Genomic DNA, 18,319 nt, shown 5'->3' on the forward strand with positions numbered 1-18,319 from the left:
TTAAGAAAATATTTTAATTTCCTGATAATTATGTTGCTTTGACTGTATTCTTTGTATTTGACTTTCTTTGGATATGTTTGATTCTGGATTGTTTTATTGATATTTTAATATGCTATAAACCACTTTGAGATTTTTCTTAAAAATATAAAGCGGTATAGAAATGAAAATAATAATTATAATAATTTAACTTCCTTTCATCAAAGATTTGCTAATCTTGTACAATGAAAACTGTCACATACCATTCTGGTTTGAAATCTTCCCTTCTGGACATGGAACACAATCATAGCAGCAAAATTTCTGCCCTTCCTTCCTTTTCTTCTGATAGCCCGCATGACAGTAGTCATTGCACACAGAAATTGGCATCACCTATCAATAAACAGGAAATAATTTCAGAAGGGAGAAATTGTTGAAGGAAAATTTCCAATTCTGAAGTTCAAATAAGAAAGGTGAACTCTCATCCCATAAACATTGGCACAGGACCGCTTCTTCATATATAGTCCAACCATCAGCCCCTTTGTATTAAGAAATTGGAATGAAAGAGGCAAAATATAAGATACAGATAAAACTAGGACCATTTCAGAAATCAGAAACTTTATAGTGGAAAGACCATATGTGACAGATATTCAAAACTTATGTCACTCTCCTAACCATATCAGTATTTAGTAAGACTTTATTATTATTATTATTATTAATTCTGCCTTTAAGGCCCGAAACTCAAAGTGAATGAAACAAGTTAACCTGAAACATCATCCATACTCTGCCCCACAGGCTTAAGAGGCCATTGTACAAGTAGCTTAAACAAGAATTGAGTGGAGGAATATATCACTATGCTCATAAGTAGGAGAATGTGGGGCCTACAAGTAAACTCCAGAGTAATAGGTGCCAACTTCTAGGGGCCAAAGTCCCTTCACATACACCGTCAATAAAATAATTGAGAGGCCTGTCCTCTCCCAGAGGTGATGGGTACTGCTATTCAAAAGGTGTTCATGAGCCACGTCTTGCAATTGATTATTCAGTGTGGGGGTTACCCGCCCCAGTATTTTATTTAAGTTGGCACCCCTGCCTAAATTCCAGACCTGGTTAAAATCATTGTGCCATATAATCATGTCCTCGTTAATGAGGAATTCTTTTCCATCATCTGCATCAGAATCAACCCATCCAATCTTCAATCGAAGGAAGGACCTGTTTGGGAACGTGACTATGTTCATGATGTCAAATCCCCCTCCCACTTCTCTTTGATCAGTAAATGACACGGTTTCTCCAGCTGAGTTGTTAAATGAAATGTCCTGAAGAACAGGGTGCAGCTAATAGAAAGAGAAAATGGAATTGAATGGAAATAGCATAAATGAGATTTTGAATAAAATGCCATGGTTTACAGAAACATTTCTTCATGAAGCTTATTTAGTTATAGTAACGTAGCTTCAGTTAACAAAGAACATGTGCAAAATATCAGTGATTTTGACACAACAGATGGAGTCTTTATTATGCATTGGAAGCCTTTTTTATTCATCTCTAATATTCCTTGCCTTTATTTTCTCCTTTAGTTGTTCTTTCTCTCTCTTTTCTTCTTCTTGTTTCTTGTTTCCTTTGAAGACCTATATGTGGGGTCCTTGCTAAGGTCCACGGATTAACTACTCATAGGGGTGGTGCTTGGTCATGGTGGACCTCGGTGCAAAAGAGGGAAGTATTTGCCCCCCCCCCCGAGTGAGAGGCAGGGACGGAAAAATAGGGATCTCAGGTGAGAGCTATGAATTGCCTCTCGGAGAGGACTCCGATTTCTACCTGTTTTGTATGTAGTTTTTGAAGTTATTATAGTATGGTGAAAAACTATAACAAAAAATATTTGGCAGAATTAAGTACATAAAATGCACATATTTGTCTTTTTCAGTGAATACAATTTTCCATACTATTTATACAGCACCTCTGGATCCTAATGTAATAAAGTCCTATTTTTGTAAAAAAAATTTATTTAAATAAATAAGTAAAATAAAGACAGCCAAAATAAATACTATTATGACAGGTTGAAAGCAGGACACATTTGGACATTATAATTGAACTTGTTATTCCAAAACATAACAAAAAATATGAATTTTTGCATAGAGCTGTTAGGCTGGTTTATATGTATAAGTTGGTGTAATCAAAGCTACTATGCACCAGATTTTCTCCAACCATTCAGATATTATTAGCTTTTGTAGTCTCAGCAGTTATGAGGTTGAACATTATTTCTTGATTATCTTCTGGCATACCATCTTATCATTATCATAATCATAATCATCGCTTATTATTTATACCACAGCCATCTGGCAGGATTGCGCCATCCACCCTGGGAGTCTTCCAACACTTATAAAAATGTAATCAAACATTAAAAACTTCTCAATACAGGGCTGCCCTCAGATGACTTCTAAATAGCAATAGTTTAATTGTATAACCAAGCAATAATGTTTTAAGTCGCAATTGTATATAAAGTTTTCTGTTACATGACTCTGGTCATGCAGATAATGGTAAGATTTGTTTCCATTCATTCTCAGAACATTACCTGCCAAGGCTCCAGATCCTGAAGTTTTAATCTTTCACTTTTTCCCATTGCTCTCTGTTTGGATCTAGGGGAGTAAATGTGATGCAAGGCATGAGCCACAGCATAGACACCATTATAGATGCTGTAGCTGTGACCAGTCAAGCTCATTTCAAACAGAGACCTTGGAAGACTCTGCAACCTCTCCTCTCCAGTACACATACCATAGACCTCCATTGGTGCTTTGAAATTGGGAAGAATACAGTCAAATGCTTGCTCCCAGAAGCCTTTGATGAAACCATCTCCCTGGCTCTGGGAAGGCTTTATGCTCTGAAGAAATTCCTTGAATGCTAGAAGATTTTGTGAGTGGATTGTGAAGGAGAGGGAACCCTGGAAGAGCAAAACATTCCAAACCTTAAGGAGTCCCATAGATATGAAATCACTCTGTGCTGTAAAGATCCATACCTTTTTAAATGATGTGTTTTCTTTATTTGTAGGATCTGGTAGAAATATAGTAAGTCTCAGTGCTATAATTGCCAGAGATTCCCCATAAACAAGAAGTGTAGTGACTTTATTATCTCTTATTTTCACATACATATTTAAAGCTGTATCATGCATTTCATCCACATTATCAAAGTGGAGTTGTATTGCAATTATTTGTGTGAAGGCAGAGCAAATCCCATTTTGAGAAAGCAATGGCTCCAGGGTCTGCAAAAAATGTTCTCCACTGTTATCGTTCAGAGCAATGAGTCCGATCCACGTCCATCCAAAATGCTTAAGCAAGCGGATAATCCCAAGAAACTGGTGGGCTTCATTGGGCACCATGCGGTAAAAGGAAGGAACCTGATTTGCATCACTCTCCGTTGGGGGAAATGAACCATATGCAAACTGAAAGAAAATGTGAATATAATCTCAAATCATATGGCAAACATTCATCCTGTACCATTTGGGTCCCCCCCCCCAACAAATTCTAAGCTTTCTTTTTTCTAATTGCACATTTTGATTTGAACTGTGACCAGATCAGTCTCACATCCCTAGAAATAAAACAGAAAAAGCAATCTACAAAGAATATGGGATAAAGTTGCAGGCTTGTATAAAACTAAATTTTTCATTATTGATTGTGGTAGATCCATTAATTTGATCTGTCTGCTCTGAGTAAAATTACTGACTAGAATACTTCCCAATGCGTTTGCTATGTAGAAAAAAAACATGAAAACAACCAATAGAGACAGGGAGAAAAGATTCTCTATGACCCCTTCATACCTCTTACCTGTGGAATCTTATAGAGGCCTAATGTGTCTGCCATATGGAAGGTGGTATCATGGCCAAGTCCCCCAATGGTGGATATGAGGGTTTTCTGGGTGTCACATTTGTAGTTGGGGACAAATGTCCTCATTTTGAAGAGGAGGTCTAGAGTCGTACGGTAGGTCATCCTTGCATCATAATAGCTGTCATAGATGTGGAAGCCAAGTGTGATATTGGGCAAGATGTTGGGATTCTCATTGACTTCTTTCACAGCAAATGCCAATGCAAGGACGTGCTGATAAAATTTTGGCACCATACTGTAAATAAAGTAAATTAGGTACAAATATGAATATACTACAATATTGGACATATTCTGTTTCAAACTGAAATGTAAATGTTATATTTGTAATTGATACATCTAAGCTAATAAAATCGATACTGTCCAATGATCAGGACATTACTACTTTGCATGATAGTTTCACATACCTGATGCTCTGCTATTGCATGACATTTCTATCTCAGTTGATCAAGAAAAACAAAAATGTGAATCTATTTCTCCTTAAATAGCTCACCACTTCATTTAACTGAAAGCTGCAGTTTTATACACCCTTATGCAAATGTCCCTATGAATTCAGATAGCCTTTTTTCTCAGTACAGTGGTAGCTCAGGTTAAGTACTTCATTCGGTCCTGAGGCCCATACTTAACCTGAAACTGTTCTTAACCTGAAGCACCACTTTAGCTCATGGGGCCTCCTGCTGTCACCGCGCCGCCGGAGCAAGATTTCTGTTCTTATCCTGAAGCAAAGTTGTTAACCTGAGGTACTGTTTCTGGGTTAGTGGAGTCTGTAACCTGAAGCGTATGTAACTCTAAGTGTATGTAACCCGAGGTACCACTGTATACATTTGTGGTAGAGTCAGGAAAGTTTCTTCCAAATTAGAACTACAGGTTTCAGGTGTGCAGGCTACTGTAGCTAAGGACAGTCATTGATATTGCAGAAAGGGGAGTCAGATGTCACTGGTTTTACCTTCACACTGGAAGACATAGCTGATGGCAAAATTTGTCTCCTATTTCTTTAGGTTTTCTAGCCCAATGTCAGCCTCTCTTTCTGGGATAATGCCCCATTCTGACAGTATCAGGTTTCTCTGTGCTATCTAACGTGAACTGTAGCAGTCCCTGCCTACCTCAACAAATTTCAACCAATTTCCATATCCCTCCATAACTTTCTGAACTTACATTTTGGCCCAGGGAGTTTCACCATGATGTAACTCCTCCCATGGAGTCCCCCCCCCCCAGATCAGGAGCCACAAAATAAATGGAATAATGGAAAGACAAATACCCTCATGAATGTCAGTGGCAATACAACTAACCTAAGAAATTCAAGTCTGTAAAGGACCTTGAATATGAGGTAGTAAATTAAAATACTCCTTCAAAAGGCAAGGAAGCTTTGGGAGATCGAACAATGGTGTATAATTTTATCCTTTGAATATATCTGTAATATATATATATATACATATATATATATATATATATATATATATATATAATAAAAAGTATCCAGTAGCACCTTGGAGACCAAATAAGTTTGTTCTTGGTATAAGCTTTCGTGTGCATGCACACTTTTTCAGATAGACATCTTCTGTTTCAAACTGAAATGAAAAGATTGCATTTGTAATTAACACATCTAAGCTAATAAAATCCATACTGTCTAATGATCAGGGCATTACTGTTTTGCATGATACTTTCATGTGCCTGCTGTTATTGTATTGCTTTACATTTCCCTCACAGTTGATCAATAAAAAAATAAAACAAATCTGTTTCTCCTTCAGTAGACAACAACTTCATTTAACTGAAAGCTGCAATGTTATACAGACTTACATGAAAGTCCCATTGAATTCTGATTTTTTTCTCAGTATACAGCTGTGGTTGGGGTAGGAATGTTGCTTGCATGTTAGAACCACAGGTTTGAGGTGTGCAGGCTAATGTAGCTAAGGCCAGTCATTGATCCTATGGTGCATCAGATGGAAAGGGGAGTCAGGTGGCAATGGACATACCGTACCTTCACACTGGAAGACGCAGCTGGTGGCAAAATTAGTCTCCTGTTTCTTTAGGTTTTCTAGCCCAATTTCAGCCTCTTTGGGCTAATGCCCCATTCTGACAATCTCAGGTTTCCCTGTGCTATCTAAGCTGAACTGTCGCAATCCCTGTCTGCTTCAACACAATTCAACCAATTTCCATATCCCTCCATATAGGATAATTTTCACCATGATGTAACAATTTACCCAAGAAATCAATTCAAGTCAGCACACACCGAAACTTAATTCGTTCCGGAGGTCAGTTCTTAACCTGAAACTCTTCTTAACCTGAAGCCCCACTTTAGCTCATGGGGCCTCCTCCTGCTGCTGCTGCTGCTGCTGCACCGCCGCTGCTGCACGATTTTTGTTCTCACCCTAAAGCAAAGTTCTTAACCTGAGGTACTATTTCTGGGTTAGCAGATTCTGTAACCTGAAGCGTCTGTAACCTGAAGCGTCTGTAACCTGAAGCGTCTGTAACCTGAGGCACCACTGTATATTTGTTTACATTTTCACCCTTCTCTTCCCCACTCCTGACAATAAGTATACTCAAAGCAATTGTAAATACACGATTTCCTTCAAATAAAGTGTTACAGTGGCTAGGTTTATAAATAAATAAATAGAAAAAATGTTTTTTATTATTCCAGTATTCAGGCAAATTATGGGTCCCATTTCAACTTGAAAATGTCAGTAATAAAAGAATCCCTCTTTGGGATTCCTGTCTTAAAGACATTAAAGAAAGGAAAGGGCAATCCAGAAGAGGAATGGAAAAGTCTTACTATGAAACATCAAACACATTCTTTGATGGTTGTTCCTTATACAAAATTTCATAGAGATTGTAAAAGCTCTGAGAAAGAACGCCACCGATGATGACTTCACCTGGCTGGTACCACTCGTGTGGAACAGGAAAAGGATTATTCCCGGGGCAGGGGATAGAATTAGAGGTAATAGAAACAGGAGTTATTAAAAACAGCAACACCAATAGCAGCAACATCCTGACAGCCTAGCTTAAAATATACATTTCATTAGCGGGTTGCAAATACATTCCTTGAGAAGTAACAGAAATTATGTTGTCCTAAATTGAGCTGATAGAGCCCTGTCTGTCTCTCCCCCTACACCAGCTCTCCATAACATATGAGCTTATTTTTTAAACACTTTTAGGCTTGCTTGTTTTTCTTCCCTTCAGGAAGCCAACTGGGGATTTGGCCTGGATAGGAAATTACAGTGATTTGAGTCATTGCCGAATAGGAATATTAATTACTTATTCAGAGTTTAGAGTCTGAGTAAGACTTTTACTTTTTTTACTCCCAATCCTGCTGCTTAGATGAAAGAAAAAAGTGGCAGAAGGGTTTTTCCTTGGTGTGCTAAGAACAACAGAAAACTCTTGAGTGAAAACATTGTCATCAGGATATAAAGTAGCAGTTCTAAATTTTGAGATTAAGACCACTTCTCAACTCCAGGAACTCTTCAAGGAAATGGGACTCAGCACTTCTCAATAAGATCAAGCTGTAGTTTAAATATGAATAGCACAATTCAGTTGCAAGAACCAACAGGAGCTATCGGTATATTGGAGGGGTGGGCTTTCATTTTCAGCCTGACTAATGAATTCTCTTCTGGGTAACCTTCCATAAACTTTAAGACTTTGGTAGGTGGGACCAGAGAGGGAAGGCCACAGAACACCTAATCAAAATTTTAATAGGGTTTCATGTCTACTTTATACTGTCTGACACATTCACGTTACTCTGTTCCCTATTCAGATTATCACGAAACATTATCAGAATTCAAGGTCATATTCTGGGTAAGAAAAAACACTGAAAATATGAAGTAGAGCAGGGGAGGCATAGCTAGTGGTTGTTGTTGTTGGGGTTATTATTGATGATGATAATAATTATTATTATACTTATTATTAATAATAATAGGGACGCGGGTGGCGCTGTGGGTTAAACCACAGAGCCTTGAACATGCTGATCAGAAGGTCAGAGGTTTGAATCCCTGCGATGGGGTGAGCTCCCGTTGTTCAGTCCCTGCTCCTGCCAACCTAGCAGTTCAAAAGCACATCAAAGTGCAAGAAGATAAATAGGTACTACTCCAGTGGGAAGGTAAACGGCGTTTCCGTGCACTGCTCTGGTTCGCCAGAAGTAGCTTAGTCATGCTGGCCACATGACCTGGAAGCTGTACGCTGGCTCCCTTGGCCAATAAAGCAAGATGAGCACCGCAACCCCAGATATATAATACATATATATATCTAACCCCAAAGTGATATTGGGTAAGATCATGGGATTCTCATTGCCAAGGCAAGTCTGTGCTGGTAGAATTTTGCGTGCTGAGGTCCCCCAAAACACTCCTACCCCAATAACTCACACATCACACATAATTTTTGTTTAAGGTTTTTGGCATAATTTTGACCACAACTTTATTAATCATACAAATTGTGAGTGGTTGCTTAGGCATTGGTTATGACTAGCTGTCCCCCCCGCCTTGGGGGACAGCACTGACTCCCGGATTCCAGCGAGAGTCAGTGTGGAGGAACAAGATCAGGGATAACTGGAGCTGCGACACAGACCCTCAGCTACTCCCCACATGCTCCCAGGAGCTTACGCGGCCTGCACCCTGCACCAAGGATTTGGACGAGAGGATGGTAAGCCCCTGAATTCCTTTAACGGAATTCCCGTGCAGCAGCAGCATTGGAGGGGCAGGCACAGCCAATCCATACCCCTCCACCAACCAATTTAACCAATGCCTAACCGCCACTCGAGCCCTTACGCTCACCGCCAACCACTCACAAATTAAACCACACCCTCAACTTAGACACCACTGAATCCAGCCAAACATCATTCCCAACCGAGGAAAGATGAACCCCATCCGCCCTATACAATTCAGCGGCCTTGAACGTAATAATAGGGTGAGGAATCACAAACCCGCCCAAACCAACCACCACTTGCCTGCCGCGGAATTAATTCACTTCCTAACTCGCTCGGTGGCAGCTGGGCAGGGACTACCCCACCAGATGCGGCGTTGAAGCAATTGTGACCAAATTATTTTAGAAGCAGGCACCATGGCCACCAAATCCCCTAGATCCTGTAAAATGGCAGCACGCAGCCCATAACAAGAAGAGGAAACCATATCATTTTCCCCAAGCTGCACCACAATCGCCGTAGGAGGGCCAACCAGGAGGACACGCCTGTGCATAAGAGGTAAGAATTCCCTCCACCGCATTCCCCTTCTGGAAATCCAGGACACCTGCACATGCTGCGGAAGGCCCAGGCCATCTCCCAATCCAGACTGACGAGCTCTGTTAGCAGCCCAGTGCACAATACTGTGCCCCACTATCCAGATACGGATAGTGTCCAGACCTAGGGTTAAAACACAAAACGTAAGTACACAATTCCACATTATTTCCGCACATAAGCTCTGAATGCATCCGACTTCCACCGACCCAGGTCTTTTATCCTTTTCACCGATAAACCCCAGTGGGCAGCTGTCGTTGCAGCACCAATCCGGAATGAGTGAGGAGCAAACTCCGAGGCCGCAAGGCCACATGCCGCAACAACTTTACGCAACACCTTAGTGAACTGATGCCTCACCAATGGATGCCCATTTTCATGAATAAACAGGGCCCCCTCACCTGCAGGTCACAAGGCCAAATACTTCCTGAGATCTTTTACCGGGCAAGGGCCCCCTTCCCCAGTTGCCGGGAGCCTAATAACGGCTCCCCTGCCTAGCTGATCAGTCTTTGAATTTCTGATATTAACCTGCAAGTCGAACTTAGACAGACTCACGTCCTGCAACAACAAGCCCCTAGAACCTCCATCCCGCTTGGGTTCAAGGACCACCTCCCCCACTCTCAGGGCCCCAAAGAAGGCTAGTGAGAAGGCTGTGGAAAATAGTCAAGCCTTGAACTTAGACCAACAGATGCTCCGCAGTTTACTGTGCATCTGTGTCAGCAACTCAAATGTGATAGGCCGCCTGGAAATAGGCCTAGAAGGAGTAAGTCGCCTCCATCCCTCCAGTGCCCTTCGCACCACAAACTTCCCACATGGATCCTTGTTAAAAAACGCCCTGCTAAAGAAGGAAATTGCCGCTGAATGAATCCTCAGCATCCTGGCCGCCCGCCGCATCTGGAATAGATGCACCAAATACTGGAGCACCTGAGAGGTAGAATGGGGGACAGTAACCTCCCCTGCAACCGACTGCCCGTTAAATAATAAAAAATCAGCCCAGGCCTTTTTATAAGACCTCAGAGTGGAGGGGGCAACAGATGCAGCTACTCCCTGTAAAACTAAGTGCTGCCAAGGTTCCAGAGATGAAAATTTCCGGACGGTCTCGAGCCACTGGCACCAGGGACCTGAATCGCTCCATCTGAAAACGGGACAGAGTATCAGCAATCTCGTTAGATATGCCCGGAACAAAACAAGCAGAGGCCCGGGAGAGATGCGAGGGGGGGCAGAAGGAGGAGGAAGGCCCCAGCTGAGCCAAACCAGGCCGCGGGGCGATCCCCAGCGCCCGAAGGCCCCCGCACGGAGGGCAGGTGATTCCCGGCGCGGCACGGCCTTCAGGGTCCCACCAGCCCCGCGCCGTGCACAGTACCCGGGGATCGGAGCCGGTTGCCCGCGATACCGTGAGGCAGTCAAGGGTTGATCCCCTGGCCCGGGCCCTGTAGCTCGGCCAAGAACCGGGCCGTAAGCCACCCGGGACCAGGAGCCCCACCCACCCCTCGCCTAAGGGCAACCCTGTGTAATTACCGGCACCAATAAAAGGGGTAGGTGACAAGCAAAGGGATAAAATAAAAGAGAGGAATAATAGTAATAAAATAATAAGGGGAAAGGAAGAGAGAAAAAAGGGGAAAACCGGGGAGAAGATTATACAACCAATCTCTCGCTGAATTCACTCCGGTGCTGATCCGGTGTCCACAGCGAAAGAGAAAGGAACATGCTGTTGACCTTGTTTAAATAACCTCTGATCCCACCCCTAAATTGGCAAAATCAAATTTACCCCAGTAACACCAACCACCAATCTGATCCAAGCCCTTGAATCTAACCTGCCTGGCAACCTTGGGGTGTTATGCTCAGCCCCATCCGCAACCCGTGCTCTCCTTTAATGAGAACACGCTTTGTCACCATACTGCAAAGGATGTTAATCAATTCACAGTTTCAGAGGAGAATTTCTAATGAATGAACTCAACAATAGTGACCGAATGACTTTTCCTTGGTAAGCTAATGACAACAGGAAATTCGCAGTGCTAAATTTTGAGATTAAGGCCACTTCCAATGCCATTTCCCTTTAAGATGTGGCAGCACTCCTAATAACTTTAGGCATTCACAATAAGTTTGTTCTTTTAGATGCCTGTTGAAAACAGCTTGGCCTGATGAGCATTTACTGTTCTCAACCTTAATCCTGTGGAAAGCCATCTAATTAGATTTTAATTTGATCCAGACCTGTTTTTAGGAGGTAATTTCATTACTGTTTGATTTTATACCAATGTTATATATTTTATGTTAGCAGCCCTGAGGCCGGCTTCGACCGGGGAGGGCGGGATATAAATAAAAGTTTATTTTTATTATTTTTATTATTTTTATTTTTATTTAAATTCTTCTTCTTCTTCTTCTTCTTCTTCTTCTTCTTCTTCTTCTTCTGGGACCATCCAAACATATGATTTGTTCTGTCCTGTTCTTAAATCTGAGTGGTATATATTGCCCTACATAATGTAAATATTGAGGATGCCTTTCATGTATCAAAGTTATTGTTCAGCAATTACAGTATCATCTTAGATTATCCCAGAAAGCGCCACCTCATTGAGGAGAGTATATACTCCTGCTCGATATTAGCAAACAATGCATTTAAGGTTCAAGGAAGACACTCAGAAACTTAATTTTAGTTAACATGTTTCTTTATTGAAAGAAATATAATTCAGTAATTCAGTACAGAACAGAATAATATAAGGTAAATAAGAAATACATTTTTATAAGTGAATAGAAAGTAAATCAAGCTCCTATTAATTCCACACTTTTAAATGCCTTTCCCTACTGCTTTTCTAACCACAAAAGTTCATTTTTATTATTAAGTTTCTTCTCCTAAAGCAGGAGTCAGTAACATTTCCCCACACTTGGCCAGATTGATCATTCTCCCAGTCCTTGATGGACAAAGTTTGAGAGGTGGAAGGGACAACCAACCTGTCTGTCACTGGGATTCAGAAGGCAATGAGTCTTTGAAAGGTGGATGGGACAACTAACCTGTCTGTCATCTGTCATAATTGAGGTTCAATCATTTAAAGGGTTGGAACATATGACCCCGAGGGACTCCTCCAACCATACAATGCTTAGATTTTATAATGGTGTGCAAATTGCCATAAACAAAGGATAAATGGACACATTTTAAAATCAAACATTGCAAAAATAATATCAGAACAGGATAATAGAACAATATGATGGCAAATATAAAAACATACCAAAAAGCTGCACCTGAGTCCAATAAATACAACAAGCTTTCATGAGCAACAGACAACTTTACAAAGTTAAAATAGGAGTTTCACATGCTCCTAGAAAGACCTGTCTCATGATGTTCCTCAAAGTCCTTCTCCTGCAGAATCTTCTTATAAGACTTTCAAATTGAGGGGCTGGGAAGGCTGGAAGCATCCCTCCAGTGGGATCTTCTGGGAAGAGACAATCTGGAAACTCACCTTCAGCTCCTGATAGTTCCTATGATGTCCCATAGGATGTCAGCTGAGAATAAGGTGGGTGTGGTTTGGGCAAAACAGGGCCCACCAGCAAGTTGTTCCTCACTCCTGAGCTAAGGTGACAGAGCATTTTAATCTGCTTGAATTTGAAAACCCTAAATATTCCAAATTGATCCTACGAAAGAGGATCACCTCAAAGTAACCACTTTTACGGAAAACTCCCTTATATATAACAATACAATAGAATAGAAAGAAGAAGTAAGGCTGAATTTACATCCTTCTCCTTATCATTTGCTCCCTGTTGTTCAGCTCTGGCTTCAGAATAATGATGTAGCATTTAGGGGCAAAGATGCAGACCAACAATCCAGCACTGGAGGACAAGATGGAGAAGATCTCTACCACCACCATGGATTTCCCTTTAGTACTTAGGTAAGTTGGGACAAAAGACATCCAAACACTGCAGAACAGCAACATGCTGAAGGTAATGAACTTGGCTTCATTAAAAGTGTCTGGCAATTTGCGAGCTGCAAATGCCACAATGAAGCTGGCAATGGCCAGGAGGCCCATGTAGCCCAAGACACAGTAAAACATGGTCACCGAGCCTTCGTTACATTGCACAACGGTTTCTTCCATTACCAAGTGCATGTCTTGATCTGGAAATGGTGGAGAGGTCATCAACCACCCAGTACAAATAATCACTTGAACGAGGGAGCAGGAAAGGACAACGGAGTTGGATAGCTTTTTCCCCACCCACTTCCTCATACTGGACCCAGGCTTTGTGGCCATGAAAGCTGCAACTACGGTGATGGTTTTGGCCAACACACAGGAAACAGCCACAGAGAAGACAATGCCGAAGGTTGTTTGGCGAAGAAGGCAGGTCATTTTGCCAGGGTGTCCAATAAACAGAAAAGATGAGAGGAAGCAGAGTAAAAGGGCAATTAGGAGAGCGTAGGTGAGACCCCTGTTGTTGGCTTTGACAATTGGAGTGTCTTTGTGCTGAATAAACGCTGCAAGCACCAAAGTTATGATCAGGGAAAAAGAAAGAGCAAGTGAGGCCAAGCTGATCCCTAAAGGTTCCTCATAAGAAAGAAAGTTGATAGTTTTAGGGATGCATCCATCTTTCTTCTTGTTTGCATACTGATCTTCTGGGCATCTGAAGCAGTCAGACATATCTGACAAACAGAAGAAAGCCAAACTCCATTTGCAATTCATCTGTGTTTTGTGCTGACTATGTAGCCATTATTGATCCTGTTGATCTATTTCAAACCTTCTTTATTGTCAGAGAGCTGGTTGTATATTTGAATTACTCATTAAATTGCTGCTGAATCTGACAGAGGTTTTGTGGTTTTTTTATATATATATTTTTAAGTGGCCATGCTGTGGTACTAAGATGACATAGTGAGTGGTACCTTGGTTTTTTGGGTGGGCAGTTAACAGAGACACCCCCCCCCCCGAAAAGGTATTTTGCTCCCATATTCATTTGTCTCCAGGTTAGAATGTTTTTGCCTTTCCTTCAGTAAGTGCCAGTAGCCATTGCTAGGCATTCTAAAGCCTTGGTCAAAATGATGGACAGAAAGTCACATCAATAGGGTGGATTGTAAAGAGTGAAAAGATCAAGAAATGCCACTTGGACAGATGGGGCCCAGTGTTGTCTATCTCCCCACCCCCCATATATATGCAGTTGCCTCCTGGGAACCTGAATGCCTGTCTAGCCAAATACAAAGCTCCAACCTTGTCCAACTCTGAAGGATGTCAAAAGCAGCTACACCATCAAGTGGTATGCCATTCAAACAGCAAATGCTGGTTGGAATTAGTGCCATGACATTTCCTCTTCGCTGAAGCATAATGAATAAAGTTCTGGCCTAATTACACCATGGATGATATCTAGCATGCTTCATTCTGACTATACACATCATTTGCAAATCTACAACTTCTGTACCATTTTACTACTTGATAGATTCACTCAGTGTGTTTTTTTTTTCCTCCTAAACAAAGGTTTAGGGGTACTCTTCTTTTCCTACTTATATTTCAGTATTGCTCCTCACTGAGGCCAAACTTAGATACACAAAATGTTTAGAGGAAGGCACACTGGGAAAATAAGCACTGGGTTCACTTAAATTATGTGTACGATGAAATCATTTTGGGGGGATAGGGGGATTACTTTCAGATCCACCAGCTTGGGATTTCACCAGGCTCTTTTGTTTTTGAACGTATTGATGACGTGTTACTGGAAAGTAGCAATAAAATATTCACACCACTCCAAGCAGGAAAGTGTGGTTTTCAACAGAGACTTGCTAATCTTGTACAATGAAAACTGTCACATACCATTCTGGTTTGAAATCTTCCCTTCTGGACATGGAGTACAATCATAGCAGCAAAATTTCTGTCCTTCCTTACTTTTCTTCTGATAGCCCGCACGACAGTAGTCATTGCACACAGAAATTGGCATCCCCTATTAATAAACAGGAAATTATTTCAGAAGGGATAAATATTTGAAAGAATATTTCACCTTCTGAAGTTCAAATAAAAAAGGGGATCTCTCATCCCAGAAACATTGACATAGGACTGCTGCTTCATACATCGTCCAACCATCAGCCCATTTTTGTTAAGACACTGAAATGAAAGAGGCAAAAGACAAAATACAGATAAATCTAGGGTCATTTTGTTAACTAATTATCAGAAAACAGAAACTTTATAGAAATTTTATAGTGGAAATACCATATGTAGCAGATATTCAAATCTTCTGTCACTCTCCTAAACCTGTCAGTATTTGGTAAGCCTTAGAGGCCGCAAACTCAAAGTGAATGAAACAAGTTAACCTGAAACATCATCCATACTCTGCCCCACAGGCTTAAGAGGCCATTGTACAAGTAGCTTAAACAAGAATTGAGTGGAGGAATATATCACTATGCTCATAAGTAGGAGAATGTGGGGCCTACAAGTAAACTCCAGAGTCATAGGAGCAAACTTCTAGGGGCCAAAGTCCCTTCACATACACCCTCAATAAAATAATTGAGGCGCCTGCCCTCTCCCAGATGTGATGGGCATTGTCATTCCAAATGTGTGCATGAGCCACGTCTTGCAACTGATTAATCGGCGCAGGGCTTACCTCCCCCCCCCCAATATTTTATTCAAGTTGGCACCCCTGCCTAGATTCCAGACCTGGTTAAAATCATTGTGCCATATAATCACGTCCTCATTAATGATGAATTCTTTTCCATCAGCTGCATCAGAATCAACCCATCCAATCTTCAATCGAAGGAAGGACCTGTTTGGGAACGTGACTATGTTCATGATGTCAAATCCCCCTCCCACTTCTCTTTGATCAGTAAAGGACACGGTTTCTCCAGCTGAGTTGTTAAATGAAATGTCACGAAGAATAGGATGCAGCTAATAGAAAGAGAAAATGAAGTTGAAGGGGAATCGGCATAAATGAGATTTTGAATAAAATCCCATGGTTTACAGAAACATTTCTTCATGAAGCTTATTTAGGTATAATAACGTAGCTTCAGTTAACAAAGAACATGTGTGAAATATATGTGATTTTGACACAAAAGATGGAGACTTTATTATGCTTTGGAAGCCCTTTTTATTTATCTCTAATATTCATTTCCCTTTATTTTCTCCTTTCCCTCTTTTCTTCTTGTGAGGTCCTATATTTGGGGCCCTTGTTAAGGTCCAGGGATTAACTATTCATAGGGTTGGTCATGGCAGGCCCTTGGCGGGAGACAGGGAAGCATTAGCCCCCCCAAAGTGAGAGGTAGGGAGGAAATAAGAGGGATCTCAGGTGAGAGCTGTGAATTGCCTCTAGGAAAGGACTCGGTATTCTTCCTGTTTTCACTGTAGATTTTGTAGCTGTTATATTATTGTATGGTGAAAAACTCTAAGAAAAATATTATTTGGCGAAAAGAAGTACACAATTTAAGATACAAACATTATTTTTTTTCAGTGAATACAATTTGCAATACCATTTAAACAGAACTTCTGATTCCTAATTTGATAAAGTCCTTATTTTTTTCTTTTAACAATAAATAAAAGAAATTAAAGACAGCCTAAATAAATACTATTACTACAGGTTGAAAGCAGCATAAGCTTGGACATTATAACTGAACTTATTTTTCCAAAATATAACACAAAAAAAATGTTTTTTTTCCATAGAGCTGTTAGGGTGGTTTATATGTATTCTTTTATAAGTTGGTGTAATCATAGTTACTATGGACCAAATTTTCTCCAACCATTCAGATATTCTTAGCTATTGTAGTCTTAGCAGCAGTTTATGTGGATGAACTAAATTTCTTGATAATATTCTGGAATACTATCTAATCATAATCATAATCATCATTTATTATATATACTCCAGCCATCTGGCAAGGTCGCCCCATCCACTCTGGGAGGCTTCTAACACATATTAAAATATAATCAAACATTAATAAATTCCAGATACATGGCTGCCTTCAGATGACTTCTAAATAATAATAGTTTTATCAGATAACCAAGCAGAAATGTCTTAGGTTCCAGTGGTAGATAAAGTCATGCAGATAATGCTAATATTTTTTTCTCTTCATTCTCAGAGCAATACCTGCCAAGGCTCCAGATTCTGAAGTTTTAATCTTTCACTTTTTCCCATTGCTCTCTGCTTGGATCTAGGGGAGTAAATGTGATGCAAGGCATGAGCCACAGCATAGACACCATTATAGATGCTGTAGCTGTGACCAGTCATGCTCATTTCAAACAGAGACCTTGGAAGACTCTGCAACCTCTCCTCTCCAGTACACATACCATAGACCTCCATTGGTGCATTGAAATTGGGAAGAATACAGTCAAATGCTTGCTCCCAGAAGCCTTTAATGAAACCATCTCCCGGGCTCTGGGAAGGCTTTATGCTCTGAAGAAATTCCTTGAATGCTGGAAGATTTTGTGAGTGGATTGTGAAGGAAAGGGAACCCTGGAAGAGCAGAACATTCCAAACCTTAAGAAGACCCATAGATACGAAATCAGTCCTTGCTGTAAATATCCATACCTTTTTAAATGATGTGTTTTTCTTATTTGTAGGATCTGGCAGAAATATAATAATTCTCAGTGATATAATTGCCAAAGATTCTCCGTAAACAATAAATGTAGTGACCTTATTATCTCTGATTTGTATATACATATGTAAAGCTATATGATGCATTTCATCCACATTATCAAAGTGGACTTCTTTTGGAATTTTGTGTGTGAAGGCTGAGCAAATTCCATTTTGAGAAAGCAATGGCTCCAGGGTCTGCAAGAAATGTTCTCCACTGTTATCATTCAGAGCAAAGAGTCCGATCCACTTCCATCCAAAATGCTTAAGCAAGCGGATAATCCCCACAAACTGGTGGGCTTCACTGGGCACCATGCGGTAAAAGGAAGGAACCTGACTTGCATCACTCTTCGCTGGGGGAAATGAACCATACGCAAACTAAAAGATAATATACAGGTTATATGGAAAACATTCATCCTGTACCTTTCGGCTTTTTATTCAAGAGATTCTAAACTTTCTAATTGCACATTTTGATTTGAGCTGTGACCAGATCAATCACATATCCCTAGAAATAAAGCAGAAAAAGCAATCTACACGGAATATGGGAAAACGATATATAAGGCTTGTATATAACTAAATTTTAAATTATTGATCATAACTAAGATGGATGCATTAATTTTGATGAGTCTGTTCTCAGTAAAACTACTCACTAGAATACTTCCCAATAGGTCCGCTCCGTCTAGAACAAACAACCTATGGGAAGCAACCCATAGAAGCAGGAAGGAAAAATTCTCATTGACCCCTTCATACCTCT

The 18,319-nt window shown here is 40.7% G+C and overlaps 1 protein-coding gene across 5 annotated transcripts in view; it reads right to left on the reverse strand.

The window, feature by feature from the left end:
• Positions 1-301: 301 nt before the first annotated feature.
• Positions 302-18,319, reverse strand: part of LOC307201988 (vomeronasal type-2 receptor 26-like) — a 29,288-nt gene continuing 11,270 nt past the window's right edge. For 2 of the 5 annotated variants that reach the window (XM_079951587.1, XM_079951588.1), the window contains 6 exons: positions 17,080-17,943; positions 15,663-15,890; positions 14,826-14,952; positions 3,783-4,074; positions 2,537-2,600; positions 1,219-1,304 (listed from right to left, as the gene is read on the reverse strand). In XM_079951587.1, coding sequence (XP_079807713.1) covers positions 4,025-4,074; positions 14,826-14,952; positions 15,663-15,890; positions 17,080-17,943 — 1,269 coding nt within the window. In that variant the 3' untranslated portion in view covers positions 1,219-1,304; positions 2,537-2,600; positions 3,783-4,024. Of the gene's footprint in view, positions 367-1,218; positions 1,305-2,536; positions 2,601-2,742; positions 2,903-3,328; positions 3,401-3,782; positions 4,075-14,825; positions 14,953-15,662; positions 15,891-17,079; positions 17,944-18,319 lie in introns of those variants that run through there. The other 3 variants (XM_079951589.1, XM_079951590.1, XM_079951591.1) reach the window with 3 other exon arrangements.

This window comes from Podarcis cretensis (genome assembly GCF_951804945.1).
Source record: "Podarcis cretensis genome assembly, chromosome: 13".
Taxonomy (NCBI): domain Eukaryota; kingdom Metazoa; phylum Chordata; class Lepidosauria; order Squamata; family Lacertidae; genus Podarcis; species Podarcis cretensis.